Below are 19,230 nucleotides of genomic sequence, written 5' to 3' on the forward strand. Positions count from 1 at the left end.
CAAGTAAAGGAGAGTAGTAGTGCTGGAAATGAATTCATCCACAAGTTTTGGTGAGTACCTTCAGAAGGTGGGCCCTGCTCAAAAAATCTCACCAAGAAGACGCTGATATATTGACTGTATTTTATATAGCATATATCATGGACAGATGTAGGTTAAAAAAACAGAAACGATAGCTGGGTGCACAAGACCCAGGAAAAAAAGTGCCACATTCTAGTAGGCGCAATGGTACCAGGACTGGAAAAGATGACAGTGTAGAATACTCCAGGCCCAGGGGAGGATGCCACCCCTGTTGTACAAAGTAGTAGTCTACAAAAATCACAAAAACTGATGGACCAAAAACGAGAGACAAAGACGATAGAGTGGACTATTGAGGATAAGAAAGAAATTAAATTATGTATTGTTACTATTATGCAGGGCGGCAACGGTGGTGCGGTGGTTAGCATTGTCACCTCATAGCAAGAGGTTCTCCGGTTCGATCCTCGGCTGGGGTGCCTTCTGTGCGGAGTCTGCATGTCCTCCCTGTGGTCGCGTGGGTTTCCTCCGGGTGCTCCGGTTTCCTCCCACATCCCAAAGACATGCTGCAGGTGGATTGGACACTCTAAATTGGCCCTAGGTGTGAGTGTGTGTGCCTTCTGTGGAAGGCTGGGCGCCGGGCTGGCAACTTGACACTGTAAAACTCCACTGCCAATCATGAGCGGACAGGTGATCCGCTGTGGTGACCCCCAACCGGGAAAAGCTGAAAGAAGAAGAAGACTGTTACTATTATGCAAGAAGCCCAGAATTTCTAGATAGAAGGTATACAAAAAGATCAACTGAGAAATTACAGGAAAGAAAAATACTTGCACAAGAAAAACTGTCAGAAGCTTCAAATAAAAATGTGCGCTCATTAATACAGCAGACTTATGTAAAAAAACATTAAATAGACCAAGAAACCTTGTGCCGCTTGGAAAAAGAAGCAAATGAGGAAGCGCAAAAATAAAGAACAAAATCCAGAGATTTTTGAAAGGTATAAAAAGAAATATGGACATGGGAATAAATCTGATACTGTGCAATAGAAAGCCAAATTAATCAATTCAAAAAGGCAGCCCCAAAGCTATTCAAAGAAAAATACAGGAAAAGACATTCAGATATGGAATATTTCACAATACAAACAATAAGATCACAATGAGAGACCACAGAACAGAAGATTGGCAAAATAGAAGTTAAAAAACAGAAGTTGAAGTTATGGAAATACCTGTGAAGTGAAGGATTTAGAGTAGAAAGTCTATCACAAGTTGTGTAACAGGAGGATGGGACAATGTGTCCTCCAAGTAAGGAGAAACAGGAGGAGATGGAGACATCCGAATTAGAAATATGGACATGGGAAAGAAAACAGATTTAATATGGTGCCATATTGTATGCAAAGGAGAAAGCAAAACTAATCAATCCAAAAAGAGCAGCACCAAAGATATTTGAAGAAAAATACAGGCAAAGACATACGGATATGGAAAATCTTACAATACAAAAATAAGAAGACAAAGAGGAAAGTAGAAAAGAGAATTAGTGATGGAAAAGTTAAACAGGTTCATAGGTGTGTACTAGGCTAATAGCCCTGGAACCTTTACAAGCCTAGCCCATAGGATTACCCTGGCAGAGTGCCACCTGACCTTAAATCTCAGTGCCTCTGTCGAGTAGAGCCACTGGAGTGATCCCCAGGGTGACTTCTATTTCCCATCCACTCATCAAGATTTCTCTTGAAGAGGGCCAGTGAGGTGCTCTGTTTGACATGTATGGGAAGTCTATTCCATAGCATGGGCAGTCCCTGGGTTATGAACCTGTCCCTTCAGCATGTTCTCTTGATTGTGGTAATGAGGTTAAGGTCTCTAGAGCATGTGGTGCAGAGGGACTGGGATTTCTTTAGATGTAGCATTTCTAACAGAGCTGAGTCAGACATGGCTTTGTAAGTCATGCAGAGATAGCCTTTAAGTAGGCGATATGAGACAGAGAATAGTTGGGAGTTTTTTGAGTCTGCCCATATAAGACAAGTGTTTAAGGCCGAGGATCCTCTTTGTGAGGTACTTTTGTGGCCTCTCCAGTTGTTGCAGGTGTCTAGTGAGGTACATGCCAAATGGGGCATTGTACTTGATTAGCCTAATAAGGGAAGAGTAGAGGGAGACAATGACCTCTTTCTTCCTGGATGAAAAATCCTTACTAATGAGTTGTGCCACATAGGACTTTCTGACCACAGTGGCAATGTGGTGGTCAAAAGACAGGTTGCTGTCGACTTGTGTTCCCAGATCTCTTATAACATCACCTGTGTTGAGTGGACTACCATCGATGTGGTAATTCATGGGAACTGGGTTTTTCCCAAAAGGGATGATGAAATTTTTTGGCGCTGAGCTTAAGGCCATGGTTCTGACACCAGTCGTCAGTTTCAGTGAGGCCTTTCTGCAGGATGTCAACATCACTTGGGGAGTTAATAATGGCTCCCAACTTGCAATCATCTGCAAACTTTGTCAGCCACAGTTCCTTCGTGTTGGCCTGGACTTTTGAGTAGTAGTTACCAAACAGGACAGGACCCAGAAGCGATCCCTGTGGGACTCCACTCATGACTGGTTGACAGTCTTACTTGGAGTCAGCTATTTTAGGTTCATAGGTTCATACTAGGCTATCTGCCCTAGGACATTTATAAGCCTAGCCAGAGTGTGTTTGGCTTTCACCATCCATTTTAAATTAATTTTGCTATGCCCTTTTTCGAGGTTAGTATACTGTGCCTCTGTCCAGCAGTGACACAGAAGTGATACCCAGGGTAAACCTACGATCTCCCATCCACTCATCAAGATTCCTCTTGAAGAGAGTCAATGAGGGACTCTGCCTAACCTGGACTTGGATTTTTTTTTCACACTGTGGGTTCTATCTGTGAGCCAGTTTACAACCCACCTAGTGATATAGGGGCAGATGCCTACCTTAGTGAGTTTTTTTAGGATTCCTGAGTGGGGAATGGTATCAAAGGCCTTGGCCAGATCAAGGTAGGCTGTGTGAACCACCTTGCCTTCATCCACAGCTCTGGTGACTGACTCAAAGTCGTCGACCAAGTTGAGCAGGCATGATCTACCCTTCACAAAACCAAACTGCACGGGATCCAAAGTTTGGAGATTTCCTATATCCTTGTTTATTAGGTCCATGATGATGTGTTCCATAGCTTTGCATACCAGACTCGTCAAGCTAATGGGGCGATAGTTCCAGGGTCTGTAGTCGCTCCTCCTTTGTGGAGAAGAATGACTGTAGCAGTGCACCATTTGGTAGGAATAAAGCCTGAGGTGAGGCTGTGACCGAACAGGGCAGGTCCCAGAGAAGCTGTATTCTTGGCCTTGGACACTGCTGTTTTAACCTGTGCAGCAGTAATACTGGGTGCCTGACAACCTACTAGTATTGTGATTGGTCTTTTGGGGGGGGGGGTCGGGTAAAGCTGGCACTGAATCTGTCGGACAGTACATTGGCAATATCTGTTGGCTCAATATAGGAGGTACCATTCTGCATTAGCTCAAAGCAAATCTGGGTATTGCTGTGGAGATTCTTTACATAACTATAGAAGGCCTTGTGGTTGTCTTTACTATCTGCTGCAGTTCTGTTTTCATAGCTAGCTTTAGAGGATTTGATGAGGGATTTCAACTTTTTGTTGAGGCTGGTAAGGGAGTTTTTCCAGTCTTGGGAGTTTCACCTTATTCCGCATCAATTTCCTCCTTCTATTGTAGAGTTTGTTTATGGCAGGGGACCATCAGATTGGCTTCCATTTTTTTTTTTTTTTTTTTTTTTTTTTTTTTTTTGAGGAGTGCATCTTGGATCTATTGGGTATGGTGAGATCCCTGCATTTGTGTACATGTTCGCACAGTGCATTGGTGTATGATTCAGCAGTCATGCAACTATTCTCCATTTGCATGGGTGCCGTGAATTTAGCCACCTCTGTTTTTAAGAGCTCAAAGTTAGCTTTGGAGAAATTTTTCATGGTGGTTACCTTTGAGGGGGGAGGTGAGAGGGAAGGCTGTGGATTTCCAAGGTGATTAGTTTGTGGTCGGATCTAACCAGGGAGGAGTTGACTACTGGTGTAGAGCAACGGTCGCCCATGTTAGTAATGACCAGGTCAAGGATGTTGCTACTTCTAGTGGGGGTAAGAACGAGCTGGTCTAGGGAATTGGAATTAATGAATTCCAGGAAGTGTTGGGCAAGTGTATTGGTACAGGAGTAGTTTTCCCAGTTAATGGAGGAGTAGTTGAAGTCACCCAGTATGAGTATTAGGTTGGACCCTAATATTCTCCAGAGTGCTTAGGAACATGGAGTGCGAGTCTTGGGACATGGATGGGGACCTATAACAGGTTATGACCTGAATCGCTGTCCTACCTAAATGTTAGCTGCACCTGAAGTATCTCTGATGCGTTAAGTTGGGGTACCAGTCTGGAGGTGTGCGCATCCTTTATGAATATGGAAACACCACCGCCTTTGGAGTTTCGGTCCAAGTTCTGGGGCCGAAAGGTGTGGAATGAGTTATAGCCTGGCAGTGCAGGGGTGCTTTCTGCTGCCTTGAACCAGGTCTTTGTTACAGCACAAATGTCGATGTTCTCCATTTTAGTTAGTGCTTTCAGCGAGTGCATTTTGAGATTTAGACGTTTAGGGGTGAGCAGCATAACCCTCAGATTGCATTTGTCTGTAGCTGTTATGGTAGTAATTTGGTCTTTGGAACACAGCCTAAAAAGCCACTATAGGGGTGGCAAGAGCCTTGGCCAGTATCCGGAAGCCCAGGGGTAACAGATGCAGGCCATCTCTGCCAAAGCATCGAGGTCTGTCAATCATGTCATCCCAAGCAGACAGATACTGGATCCCCCTAGAATGACACCAGAAAAATAGCCAATTGTTGAAATCAGTAATTTTCTGCTTGTACTGTGGTATCCTGGATGATGGTAGGATGCTGCTCAGGGCTAGGGTCACACCCACCTGGGCTATATAATCCGAGAGCTCCTCCATGTCTCTTTTCATGTTGGTCAAGAAGGTACATCTTGGGTCATTCACACCCACATGTACAATGACAGTCATATTTGCACCTGTTGTTGATGGACTTGAGTGCGTGCGTTATGTGGCGGAACCTGGCACCTGACAGGCAGCTGACTGTTACTTTCTCTTTATTCAACCTAGTGAGTGGGACATCAGTGTGCCTCATTATCGAGTCACCTATGACTAGTGTGTTGGGCATGCTGTTTTGCCTTTGGGGCTTTGGTTGAGTGGCACACTGATTAGGAGAGTTATATGTCTTGTGATTAGTGTTGTGCTGAGGTGGTAGAGTGCATTTCTGCCTTGGAGGTCTCTGCTGTTTGGGTAGATTTTTATTGAGAGCCTCCACGAAGGTGGGTGTGTGGTTTGTGTTTTTATGTGAAGGCAGTGCTGGTGTGTGTTCTGGAGGGCTGTGTGTTCCATCTGGTGTGGTGCAAGTGTTGATCTCCTCTTGACCAGCTATTCCGGTCTTGGCTGGAGAGTGCATGGCTTCCAATTTGGATATACAAGTGCATCTCTCGCAAGTCTGAGTGTTGAGAGGTAAAAGGAGAGGGTTGTCGTGTACATGAGGCAGTTGCTCCACTGCCTCAGGATGCCCAAGTTCACCCGGTTAATAGGAGAAAGCACAGGGAACTGACATTTAGACAAGGGGAAGCACAGGGAACTGACATTTAGACATGCCTGGAGGAGTGGGTATTAAGTACTGGAGCGGTTTCCTTGTAAAACATTTAGTGGTAGTAGCACTTGTGTGCTACAATAATTACTACAAGAAGTCTAGTATAGTAAAGTGCTAGACTAATAAGCTAGTAAAAGTGCAGGAGATGAGAGAACTAGCAGATCTAAGGGAAAAATTGAAGAGTAGACTTTGGCACCTCTCAGAAGCTTGTAAACAGTCCTGGATACAGCATATCTGTATCTGGACTAGACTAGTTACAGGAAAGGTGGGAAACAAGCGCAAACATGGACTTTTAAACCAGAAAGTTGAAAGAGATGAAAAATCTGCCCAAACGGCCAATATACTGCAAATTCTGGGCCAGCAACCACTCCTCTTGTGGTAGATAGGCTACCTAGTGCTTACCACCCCCACTGATAAGCTAGAAGACATTCCCCCAACCCAAAGGCTTGGGGGGCCCAGAAGCTTACATACAGTCCTGGATACAGAAAATCTGCATAGAAACTGAGGTTATGGATTACCTGCAAACTGAAGGATTTAGGTGTAGAATTTAGTGTAGAAAGTCTAACTCTGATAACATTACAGCAGGATAGAGCAACAGATCCCCAAATTAAGGAGAAACCTGTGGAGCAGGAAATATGTTATCAGTTGCTATATGAAGATACTTTGAAGTCTTCCACAGGAAACCAAAAATTCAGCTGGAGTTGCAAAGCAAGGTAAGAAACAGGAAATTGTGGCAACTGACACGGTCAATGTTGTACAGTGACAAGCCAGTGAGTTTCCATAGACTAGAGCAATGGATGATGCAGGATAAAACTGAAGAGAATATAGCACAGGAAGATGCTCTGGAACTTTCTATAGAATGCCCACAGGACATGGAGAACAAAGCATGTGCCCTCAGTTTAGAAGAAAATTATATAAAAGAAGAGTTGCTTGATTTACTAGAGATGGGCAGACATATTAAGATCAATGAAGGCAAGACTACAGAAAGTCAATAAAACCCAAAAGTTAGAAGTTTGATAAAACAAATGAACACAGTAATTAGGACTGTTCATACAGATTTGTGTGCTATAACAGAATTAAACAGGATATATTACTATGCAGCTAAATTAAATTCTTACCACAAAAAGAAAGGGCATTAAGGGAACAGAAGGGTAGAAATCAAATGCCATCATGGAATTGAATACAGAAAACTATAAAGCAGTTAAGACACGAAGTGTCACTGTTAGAAGAGTACAGAAGAGGGACCAGATCAACAAAAATACTCAGAAAGATGCACGTGATAAAAGCAATGTGTAGTATCAGAAAAGACCAGGATATATCATGCACCATCACAAATGTTGTTGTTCTTGTTCTTCTTTCGGCTTTTCCCTGGTTAGGGGTCGCCACAGCGGAACTCCAGTCCGTTAAGGATTGGCAGTAGATTTTTTTTACGGGTGCCGAGGTGCCAGCTCGACGTCCAACCTTCAACGAAGGCACGCCCATTCTACGCATGTCTTTCGAACGCCACTTGACCCGCAGGGAGGACATGCAGACTCCACACAGAAGGCGCTCCAGCCAAGAATCGAAAGGGAGAACCTCTTTCTGTGAGGCAACAACACTACCGCTGCACCACCACAGCTATATGCACTATTACAAGTAATAAATTAAAAATATCAGCACAGGCAGAAAAACTTAAAAGATACTCAGAAAAATATAAAGGAAAAGTAGAAAATAAGCAATTTATCGATGGCCCAGAAAGTTTTATAGAGAACTGGGAAACAAGGCAAAAGGAATTGAACCACCAGCAAAAAATAAGAAATAGATACATTTTAGAGAAATATCTATGAAGATCCTGTGGAACATAAAGATGCTAAATGGACAGAAGAAACAAAAGAAGAAGTTCAAATGTACCGGATATGAAATGTCATGAAGTATTAGCCAGAGAGACTGAAACAAAGTTAAGAAAAGCATCTAACTGGAAAACCCAAGGCCCAGGTGCAGAACCTAATTTCTGGCGAAGGTTTAGCCATGAATAAGAACTCTCTATATGCACAACCGAACAGACACCAACCTAGCTAACAGGAAAAACAATGTTCCTACTTAAGAGTGAACCTGCAAGCTACCCTAAAAATATAGACCAAGAACTTGCCTTCAGACGACGTATAATTTATGCTGGCAGAGATTACAGTCATTTAGAAGAAAACTCAATCATGGCAGTAGAACAAGCGGGCTGCAGAAAAAAATCATATGGAACAAAGGATAATTTGTTGTTAAAGTCATACTGGAGAACTGTAAAAAAAGGGGAAGAATCTAAGCTTGGCATGGATAGACTACAGAAAAGCATTTGACAGTATTCCACATTCATGGATAAAAGAGTGCTTAAAAATGTACAAGATACACCCCATTACAGTGACCCTGAAACAGTGGCAGACCACTCTGCAGTTAAGCCATGATAAAGGGACAAATTATTATTCCAGCGATAAAAATTCAAAAAGGAGATATTCCAGGGTGACTGTCACCACTGCCCTTTCGTCTTGCCCTTAACCCATTAAGCTGTCTACTTAACAGAATAGGCCATGCCTACAATTTGGCTACCAGAAAACAACAAACTGTAAAGACTTGCCTTTTTGTGGATGATTTTAAACTGTATTGTTCATCAGATGAGGAACTGAAAGCACAACTGCAAGTGGTCAAAACTTTTTCAGCTGATGTAAGAATGTCATTTGGTCCTGATAAATGTGCAAAAACAACCTTTAAAAGAGAAAAGCTGCAGCACCAAGGAAACATCAGTTTGGGACAAGAATGTGATATGAAAGAACTTGAGCAAGAGGGTGATGTATAAATATTTGGGAACTGATAAAGGATCAACAATAAAATGAACAAATATGAATAAAACTTAGGAATATTTTAGAAGACTAAAATTAATATTAAAAACAGCACTGACATCTACGAATAAAGTCTAAGCTATAAACCAATTTGCTCTTCCTGTCCTAACATACAATTTTGGTGTGAATGACGGACCCCAAAAGGTGTTTGATAGTTTGGACAGGAAAACAAGAAGGATGCTTCATGCTCAAATAATTTATATAAATCAGTACATACCAAGACTATATAATTCCCCATTCTGCAGAAGGTACGGGCCTCCTAAAAATTCATTGCAAGAATAGATCTGCAGTCATGGGACTGCATACATAATCTACTGATCTCACAAGATCCAAACGTACTGAAAGTTTTAAATCATGAAGAGAACAAGTCTAAGATGACTTCACTACTTAGTTTAGCAGAAGTATAGCTGTGCCAAGGGGGTAGATAAAAATAATGTAGCAACTGAATGTGCTAAAAAACAAAAGAATATAAGGTGAAGTATCATATGAAAAGGCAAGAAATGTGGAAAATTTTATTTTATTTGACATTTGTTTACCCGGAAAGTCTGACTGGATATGTGCCCATTTTCAGCAGAGACGCCGAGAGAAAAGCTAAAAAAAAAAAACAATTTAAAGATTAGAAAGTTACATTGATTTCAAAGACTATCACCATAACAAAAGTATAACTTGTGGATATCATGAAAAACAAAGTTAGAAAACACTACATACAAACTTTAGTCTCAAACACTTTTACAGTAGATACAAGTCATGGTTTCCTAAGGAGGGGAAGTCAGATACAAGTGGAGTCTAAAAGAAACGGTTGGAAATTAGCTATAAGACAAGTCATGTAATACAGAGATGAAAGACTAGAGGGTTAGTAAGTTGGGTCAGTAGTAAGCCCTGAGACATGAGAAACGTAATGAGCACTAAGATGGCATGAAGCATGGGCAGATCCAGGTACTGGACAGATGCTCTTTGTCAGAATTTGAAGGAACAGTAGTGAGATATTTGCCTGATGCATGAATACAGTTGCAAGTACAGAAAACTCTTGGAACACCCATGTTACTCAGGCTCAACTCTTGGAACACCCATGTTACTCAGGCTCAACTCTTGGAACACCCATGTTACTCAGGCTCAACTCTTGGAACACCCATGTTACTCAGGCTCAACTCTTGGAACACCCATGTTACTCAGGCTCAACTCTTGGAACACCCATGTTACTCAGGCTCAACTCTTGGAACACCCATGTTACTCAGGCTCAACTCGTGGAACACCCATGTTACTCAGGCTCAACTCTTGGAACACCCATGTTACTCAGGCTCAACTCTTGGAACACCCATGTTACTCAGGCTCAACTCTTGGAACACCCATGTTACTCAGGCTCAACTCTTGGAACACCCATGTTACTCAGGCTCAACTCTTGGAACACCCATGTTAATCAGGCTCAAGCACAGGAATGGTTAAGGGGACGTGAATTTAAACCAAAATATGAAAGGTTAATATAGGCGGCCCAAGATAACGGACAAACTACACATTGGTTTCCACTGAACATGTGAGAGAAAGATAAATGTAGGTTTTGTAAAACAGAACTGGAAACAGTGACACACCTTGTTGCTGGTTGTGATACACAAATGGCAGAAAAACTGTATACTGAAGAACGTAATAATGTGGCAAGACTGTTGCTTTGGGGATTGTGCAAACATTATAATATGCAGTAGCTGAAAAACACTGGAAACATGAGCCACAAAGCATTACAGAAAATAAAGTTTATATCGCAAAGGATCACCCATTACCAACAGTTCAAAAAACAGATGCGAGAAAACCAGATACAGTAATCCAGTAAAAGTCAACTTATTTTTTTACTACATCTCCTTTGTACCATTTTCTAGTATAGGAAACTAATTTGTTTTGTTTGTTCTTTAGTTCTATGTATTGTTTTGTTACTGAGTCCTATGTATTATCTAAATGCATTATATTCATTCACTGTGGAGCTTTTCTCCCCGGGCCTCCGCTGAAAATGGACATGTATCCAGTCGGACTTTCCCGGTCAACAAATGTGAAATAAATAAAATAAAATAAATAAAATGTAGCATTGATCACTGAAATTACTACATCCAGTGACTACAGTGTCTTATGTACAGAGACACAGTCATAAAATACCAGGATTTGCAGGCAGAAACGAAGGCAATGTTAAAGAAGGATAACCCAGATGGTTCCAACAGTAGTAGGAGCAATGGGTCTTGTAAAACAGAATTTACAATCGTCTAAGATATGTTACTGATGCATGTAACTCCGTACGGATTGCAGGAGGAGTTAATACTGTGCACGTTGTGGGTGCTACGAAAAGCTAACATCAAAGATTGAAACAATACTAATTTTGTGAACTTAAATCATACTTTGACTTAAGAAATGGGTCCATTCCGGTCATGGTATTAGAAACCCAAAAGACTTGAAAGAAATTAAAAAAAGAGGAAAAAAACGTATCATTACGTAATTCACTTTAGGACTTCCAGCCAGCTACACAAGTGCACTATTAAATATTGTGGAAAAGACACTGGTCTCATCAGTAAGCTACCTCATGCATGGGAGAATTGCACTTACCATTCGTCTGTGCAGACTGAACACCATTACGCTGTTGCTTAGACACAGGCAGTACTGTCGGCAGTGGTTGGATGATGATGGTATTTGAAGGTACTGGTGGAACAACTGGAGAAATATGCACCGATGAAAGCACAGGCAGCTTGGGCTGAATAAGTGGTTTGCATATCAGCTGTGGCAACTTGTCACGGGTGTTAAAAGCTTGCTTCACTGTAAGAGATCAATCACAATAATTTTACTTTTGTGAATTAGAGGTCTGGTAACAAAAGTAATCATATCCTTGTTGTGCAATGACAATATACACACCTGGAGATCAAGCACAGTAAATTGTACTTTTCAAAAGCTTAAGTTTACCAAAGGGCATGTCAACTCAGCCTCAACTTGGTTTCCATAAAAAAGTGCACACAGATGAAAGCAGACACCTGTAATACTACTACTGCACATGCTCTGATGATGGCTCTGCACATGTTAGGATAACGGACATCTCGGATGATACTACTGCACATGCGCAGCACAGGCCTCTGATGACGGCTCTGCACATGCTAGGATAACGGACATCTCAGATGATACTACTGCACATGCTCAGCACATGCCTCTGATGACGGCTCTGCACATGCTAGGATAACGGACATCTCAGATGATACTACTGCACATGCTCAGCACAGGCCTCCGAAGATGGCACTGCACATACTAGGAATCTTCCAGCATAGGTTCAGTCCCCTGGAGATGCTACTGTTCATATTCAAGTAGCACAGACCCAGGTCTTCAAGGATTCTACTTCACTTAACCAGACAATAGACGCAAGCTGCTCGTCCCTCCTTATTCGTGTGCTAACCTAACTCGACCACTGTCCGATTACCAACTCTACACATCAACTTACAAAAATCTCTTTAATCAACAGTGTCACTACACAAGACATTCAGACTTGCATGCCTCACATAACCCCGTGCAGACAATAGTAAATCTACTCTCTTACCTAGCCATCACACACATGCGCACACACGCACCTTAATGCCAAAATTTTCACTGCATCTGAAAGCTTCTGCATTAGTAAACAAAACTCCACTTACCTATCCAAACAAACTTCACATAACCTACAAAATGTTGACAGACGGATGGTGGGACTGCCAAATAGCTCACAGATAGGGTAGAAGAAATCAAAATAGAGAAATTACCTCCACAAGGATGCAAGAAATCAAAACAGGGAAGTTGCCTCCACAAGACCAATCACCAGCAGGTCCTTCAGGGTGTTCTGCTGGGATATTTCCGTTTGGCATCTACTCCTCTGAAGTAAAATCCAGTACAAGCCAGTACCAAATGGATTTGGATGACCAAGTATGCCAATGACTGCACGCAAGGAGTATTCATTGAATCCTTAAATGTCTTAACCATCCTGCAGGAAGGTTTGTCACAGAAATAACTGGCTCCAAAATCATGGTCTGAAACTAAATGCATTATTGCAACTTTTGGGAAGTCATCTGCCCCAGAGTACTACCACATTGCAATTACGTCCCTAAGACTTGATCCAGTTGTTATGGATCTGGGAACATATGTGGACAATGACCTAACTTTCGAATAACCTGTGTTCACTGTCATACAAAAGGCCTTCTACATTGCAAAACGTATAAACAAAGGGGCTGTGCCTAGATCTAAGCTTTCTACATTGCACGACTTATGAACACAGGGGCTGTGTCTAGATCTTGCGATGTCATTGTCCCCCACTTACTCAGCCCTCATCATGCCAATCATCAGGTATAATGGCTCTTTTGACATGCATCTATCCAGGCATGTGCAACAACTTGAATGTCCACAGAAATAGATTACTAAAATGATTCAAAGCCTAAACAATATGTCCTACGCAGACTGACTCAAAGTCCAGTCACTACACCTGGTATCCTACAAACTGATAAGACCTGCAGCTTGCATACAAGCAATCTTCCAACTGATGAATTTACTGCCTATCAGCAAGTCAAATGGCATCAGAAATAGTTGGTCCAGCGATCTAAACCTCTTCTGCAACATCAACAGAACGGTTTTGGAGGGCCAAGTATATCTCACAGTGGAAACCACTTCTCTGTGGCATGGACAGAGAGGAGCTTCATTTTACATGGATGGGGAGTTTGTTGAAGCACAACTTGGATCTATGGATAGGGAGGCAGGAAATCTACCCCAGGACTTCTCTCTGTACTACTAATGGGCAGAGGCAGCTCTTAGATGTTCTATCTCATGCAGAGGTTCCTCAAATTATAAGTGGTATGATCAGTTATTCTCACTACAGTAATGTATAACTATTGACCATGGAATAGGCAAAGACAATCCAATATCAAATGGGGTAATTTAATTTGAGCAGCAAAAGGGAAATTGGCTAGGCTTAAAATGGCCTAGATGGACATTCACCTATGAACCTATGTCCTGAGCATCAACATTACAACAGTTTGGCAAAACATTTGCAACACAAGGAGTTTATCAAGATTGACTATGACTGTGTGAAGCCGAAATATAAAAAATTACACAGCAACACAAATGTAAAATCATTCAGAAAACCCAAAAATCCACACCCCATTCCTGAAGCTCCAGGTTAAAGAAGTACCTTATTTCTATATCAGAACACAGTATCCAATGACGGGTAACACACAGGACAATACACTCACATTTTGTGAAATGGACATTTATCACTTGAACTCTCTCCAACTAAATAAAAATACATCTATAGCTGAGAAGCTATATCACATTATCGAAAGATGAAAATAACGAACGCTATTTCATCGGCCCCAAAACATCTAAACATGAAAATATCGAACATTCAGAGCAGCAAATTTTTTCTCATGGAAAAAATTCGCTGCTCCAAAACACACACAACACAAGCACATCAAGCAAATGGCAATCACACACATGCACTTAAATTCCTACATCTAATGCTACACTAAATTAAACATACACTACTACTTACCTTAACCCAAACCCTAACCCTAAAGTCTGTCACTATCGCACACTCACCTAACCCACCCCTAACCCTAAAGTCTGTCACTATCACACACACGCCTAACCCGCTCCCTAACCCTAACTCACTTAACCCGCCCGTAACCCTAACGTACAAACAAATCGCACACTTACCTGAAACCAACCCGTAACTTTCCACCACAGCGTTACGAATAGAGAAACCACAGAAACAGTCAACCGAATTCTTTCCAGAGGAAAGAATTCACTGTTCTGCAGCTTCACTATTCTTAGCGTTCGCTGAATAGTGTTAGATATCAGAACATTCCAAGTTTTAATACTTCGATGTTCTGATACAGACCCGCTGAGAAGCAGGTGAACTGCTGATGGGGACAGCAAGAGAAGGAAGAACAAAATGTGGATAGTAGGAGGGCACTAACATTCTTAAAGGGGAAGCTAACCTGTACAAGTATTTTCTTTCCCCACTCCTGATGGCTAACTGCTCCCCATTCCCACCACCCCTGATGGCTAACTGCTCCCCATTCCCACCATCCCTGATGGCTAACTGCTCCCCATTCCCACCACCAAGATCAAACACAGACTGTAGACACTGGCCATCCACCAAGCAGACATAACTGGATTTTCTGTTTTTTATTGGCCCAGACAGCCCAAATTAAAGAAAATACTGAAATGCGTTACTTTTCTCTCCAATAAAAACATGGTCTCAAAGGGTGAATAACAAGGTGGGGGTTAATTACACCACGAAGCTGAAATGCAAAAATGCTGACTGCAAAATCATCAATAAAAAAAACGTGATCACAGTCAAAGAGCATATTGAATCTGCTTGTATAAAAAGTGTGCAAACTTCACATTAAACAAAGAAAAATATCAAGATGGGGGGGCACATCCTTCACATAACTACATACATTCTAACGCGGTCGTAAGAAAATTAAAAACGCAGTTCCATGGAACACACAACATACATGGTGGTTTCCTATAAATAATCTAGCAAAACACAAAGACATGCATCTGGAATGTTTCTCTCCGGGCCTCCTGTGAAAATTGGCTTCATTCCAAGTCGGACCTTCCAGGTAAACAAATGTCAAACAGAAAATAAAATGCCACTATGAATTTTGATTCAATGTCGAATTACTTTCTTAATCCTACTTTCGGTCACAGAGGAGTCTCAGGTTAACCTGGCACTCATTGCAAACCAGAAAACCAGGAATGGTGAGGTAGCACCCAGCCAAGAACGTAACTGGAAAACCAGGAATGATCAGGAAGCAATTTTAAATAAGACAGGAGTACAGTGGTTGTGTTAAACAAAATACTAGCATGTGGACCAATAGGGACCAATAGGGACAGGCTGCACCACCTCATCGGGGGGGGGGGTTCTCATATCAGACCCAGATAATTTCAGACCAATTAGCATGACTACTAGTTTATATTAACAAAAAAAAAAAAAAAAATCACAGAATGTATCTTGTACAAAATGACAAAGGAGACCTACTTCACTAAGACATGAAAAGTACAGTAGTGTACCATGAAGTAGCCTTAGCTATATGGGTTATATACTGCCAGGGATATATATTCGGTTCATAGGTTCATACTAGGCTATCTGCCCTAGGGCATTTATAAGCCTAGCCAGAGTATGTTTAGCTTTCGCCACCCATTTTAAATTAATTTTGCTATGCCCTTTTTCGAGGTTAATATACTGTGCCTCTGTCTAACAGTGACACAGAAGTGATACCCGGGGTAAACCTACGATCTCCCATCCACTCATCAAGATTCCTCTTGAAGAGAGTCAATGAGGGACTCTGCCTAACCTAGACTGGGATTTTATTCCACAGTGAAGGGAGCCTCTGGGTTATGAATCTGTCCCTCCAGCATGTCCTATTTATTTCAGTGCTGAGGTTCAAGTCTCTGGAGCGTGTAGCTCGATGGGATTTGGATTTTTTGAGGTGCAGCATGTCCCTTAATTCCGGGTTGGACATGGCTTTATAAGTCAGGCACAGGTCGCCTCTGAGCAGGCGGTATGCCACTGAGTAGAGCTGGAGTTTCTTTAACCGGGCAGCATATGGCATCTGTTTGAGCCTTTTGATCCTTTTGGTGAGGTACTTTTGGGGTCTTTCCAGTTGCTGCAGGTGTTTGGTAAGGTACATCCCAAAAGGGGCATTGTACTAGATTATGGGCCTGATGAGGGATGAGTAAAGAGGCACGATGTGAATCCCTTCATGATTAGGTGGGCTATATAAAATGTTTTTCTAACCACTTTGGCCACGTGGTTGTCAAATGAGAGATTGCTATCAACTTGGGTCCCCAGGTCCCTAATTACTTCTTCTGTACTTAATGGATTACCACCTATGTGGTAATTTGTGGGCACTTTGTTTTTGCCAAAAGGGATGACTATACACTTTTTGGCGTTTAGCTTGAGGCCATGGCTCTGGCGCCAGTTGTCTGTTTCTATGAGGCCCTTTTGGAGGATGCTTGTGTCGGCTGGAGAGTCGATTATGGCACCCAGTTTGCAGTCATCTGCGAACTTGGTCAGCCACAGTCCTTCTGTGTTGGCCTATACCTCTGAAAAATATATACTGAACAAGAGAGGTCCCAGGACTGAGTCTTGTGGGACGCCACTTGTAACTGGTTTGGAGTCTGACATGGCTCCAGCAATTCTAACCATGTGGGGTCTGTCCTTGAGCCAGTTTGCAACCCATCTAGTGACATGGGGGTTTATATTTAAGCTGGTGAGCTTATCTATAATTCCCGAGTGGGGTATTGCATCAAAGGCTTTTGCGAGGTCCAGGTAGGCTGTGTGGACCACCTTCCCTTCGTAAATGGCCTTTGGTGACTGTTTCAAAGAAGTCGACCAGGTTTAAGAGGCAGGATCTGCCCTTAAAGCCGAACTGGGTAAGGATCCAGTGTCTGTAGGTCCCCAATATCTTTATTTATGAGGTCCATGATGATCCTTTCCATAGCTTTGCAGACCAAGCTAGTCAGGCTTATGGGGCGATAGTTTCCAGGGTCCGTTGAGGCACCAACTATGTGGAGAGAGACCACTGTTGCTGTACGCCACTCTTTGGGTACATATCCTGTAGTAAGGCTGAGATTGAACAGTAGTTTTATGTTTGGGTTTAGGTCTTCTTGGAGTTCATGTAGGACGCAGCCCGGGAAACCGTCTGGTCCCATTGATGCTGTATTTTTTGCTTTGGAGAGGGCGGCTCTTACCTGAGCATCCGAGATGTCAAGGGGGCAGCACTCTGCTGGGATAGATATTTGCCCATTTGGTGGGGGGGGGGAGTTTGCACTGAACCGGTCAGCTAGGATGTTGGCAATGTCTGTGGGTTCGGTGTATTTTTTGTCATTTTGGACCAATTCTGAGCATATCTGGGAATTCCCATCCAGGTTCCTAACATAACTAAAGAAAGCCTTGTGATTATCCTTAGTGTCCTGTACAATTTTTCTCTCGAAGCTGGCCTTAGACGATTTTATGAGTGCCCTTAGTTTTTTGCTAATACTGATCAGAGATGCCTTCCCTTTTTGGGATTTTGCTCTATCATGTAGTAGCTTCCTCCTTCTATTGTATAGTTTGTTTATGGCTGGGGTCCACCAGACAGGACGTCTGCCTTTGGAGGATTGGGTCTTGGTTTTATTTGGGATTGCATGATCCATGCATTCCTGAAGGTGTTCATAGAATGCATTTATAAAGGATTCTGCGGTCTGGGCGTATTTTCCACAGGCCGGGGCTTTGAAGGATTCCACCTCGGTTTTGAGGAGTGTGAAATTTGCTTTAGAGAAGTTTTTCACTGTGGTTTTCTGGGCAGGGGGTGGGGTCGGGATGTGAATATCCAGTGAGATCAGTGTATGGTCTGATCTTACCAGTGAGGGATACACTTCTGGTCTGGAGCATAGAGTCCCCATGTTGGTGATGATCAGGTCCAGTATGTTTTCCCCTCTTGTGGGAGTGGTAACAAGTTGTTCCACAGCATTTGAGTTTATGAATTATAGAAAACTTTGGGCTAGGGTGTTGGAGCTAGAGTAATGCTCCCAGTCTATGTTTGGGTAGTTGAAGTCACCCAATATAATGGTGTTTGGAGAGACCTTCATATTTTCCAGTGTTCTCAGGAAGGCTGAGTGGGGTTCCTGGGTTTGGGAGGGTGGTCTGTAGCAGGCTATAAACTGGAAGGCAGTTTTACCCACTGTTAGTTGCACATGGATAGCCTCTGATGCTTCGTGCTTTGCCACCAAACTGGAGGTGTGGGTATCTTTGATGAATATCGATACTCCCCCCTCCTTTTGTGGTTCGGTCCAAGTTTTGGGGCCGAAAAGCATGGTATGAGATATAACCTGGTAGTGCTGGGGTGCTCTTGGGAGCCCTGAACCAGGTTTCTTTTACTGCACAGATATCAATGTTCTCCATGCTAAGGAGAGTTTCAAGTGTGTGCATCTTGAGGTTTAGACTTCTGGCGTTGAGTAGCATTACTCAGTTTCTTATCCCTTGTGATACCTATGGAGGTGGGTTTGTCTTTTGAGCCTTGCCTAAAAAAGGCACTATGGGGGTAGCAAGAGCCTTTGCCAATATCCGAAAGCCCAGGGGGGACAGGTGCAAGCCGTCCCTAGTGAAGCATCATGGCTTGTCGAGCATATCATCCCAGGCTGACAGGCATTGGATCCCCTTTGAATGACACCAGTACTTAAGCCAATTGTTGAAATTGATCATCTTGTCTTCATATTGCGGCATCATTCTTGGTGAGGGTAAGATGCTACTCAAGGTCAGGCTCATACCGGCCTGGGCTACATGCTGAGAGAGCTCCTCTATGTCTCTTTTCATGTAGTCCAGGGAGGTATGCCTCAGGTCATTCACACCAGCATGGACAATGACTTGAGTCATATTTGTACTTGCCTTGGAGTGACCTGAGTGCTTGTGTTATGTGGCGGATCCTAGCGCCCGTGACCTTCTCCTTGTTCAGCCTGGTGAGCGGGACGTCAAGTGTGCCTGACGATAGAGTCACCTATTACAAGTGTATCAGGTGTGTTGTTTAGCCTTAAGGGTTGTGACTGTTCGGCACACTGGCTTTGTGAGCTATGTGTTGCACGTGTTTTGTTTTGGGGTAGCGGCTGCTTGGGTGTCTGCTTTGGAGGTCTCTGCTGCTTAGG

The 19,230-nt window shown here is 42.7% G+C and overlaps 1 protein-coding gene across 1 annotated transcript in view; it reads right to left on the reverse strand.

The window, feature by feature from the left end:
• LOC122813060 (cyclic AMP-dependent transcription factor ATF-6 alpha-like) overlaps nt 1-19,230 on the reverse strand; it is a 2,557,378-nt gene that overhangs the window by 2,188,141 nt on the left and 350,007 nt on the right. The window contains exon 6 of the mRNA XM_044085178.1: nt 11,143-11,349. Within this exon, the coding sequence (XP_043941113.1) occupies nt 11,143-11,349 (207 nt within the window). The remainder of the gene's footprint in view (nt 1-11,142; nt 11,350-19,230) is intronic.

This window comes from Protopterus annectens, chromosome 10.part0, assembly GCF_019279795.1.
Source record: "Protopterus annectens isolate FY-2018-M chromosome 10.part0, PAN1.0, whole genome shotgun sequence".
Classification (NCBI taxonomy): domain Eukaryota; kingdom Metazoa; phylum Chordata; order Ceratodontiformes; family Protopteridae; genus Protopterus; species Protopterus annectens.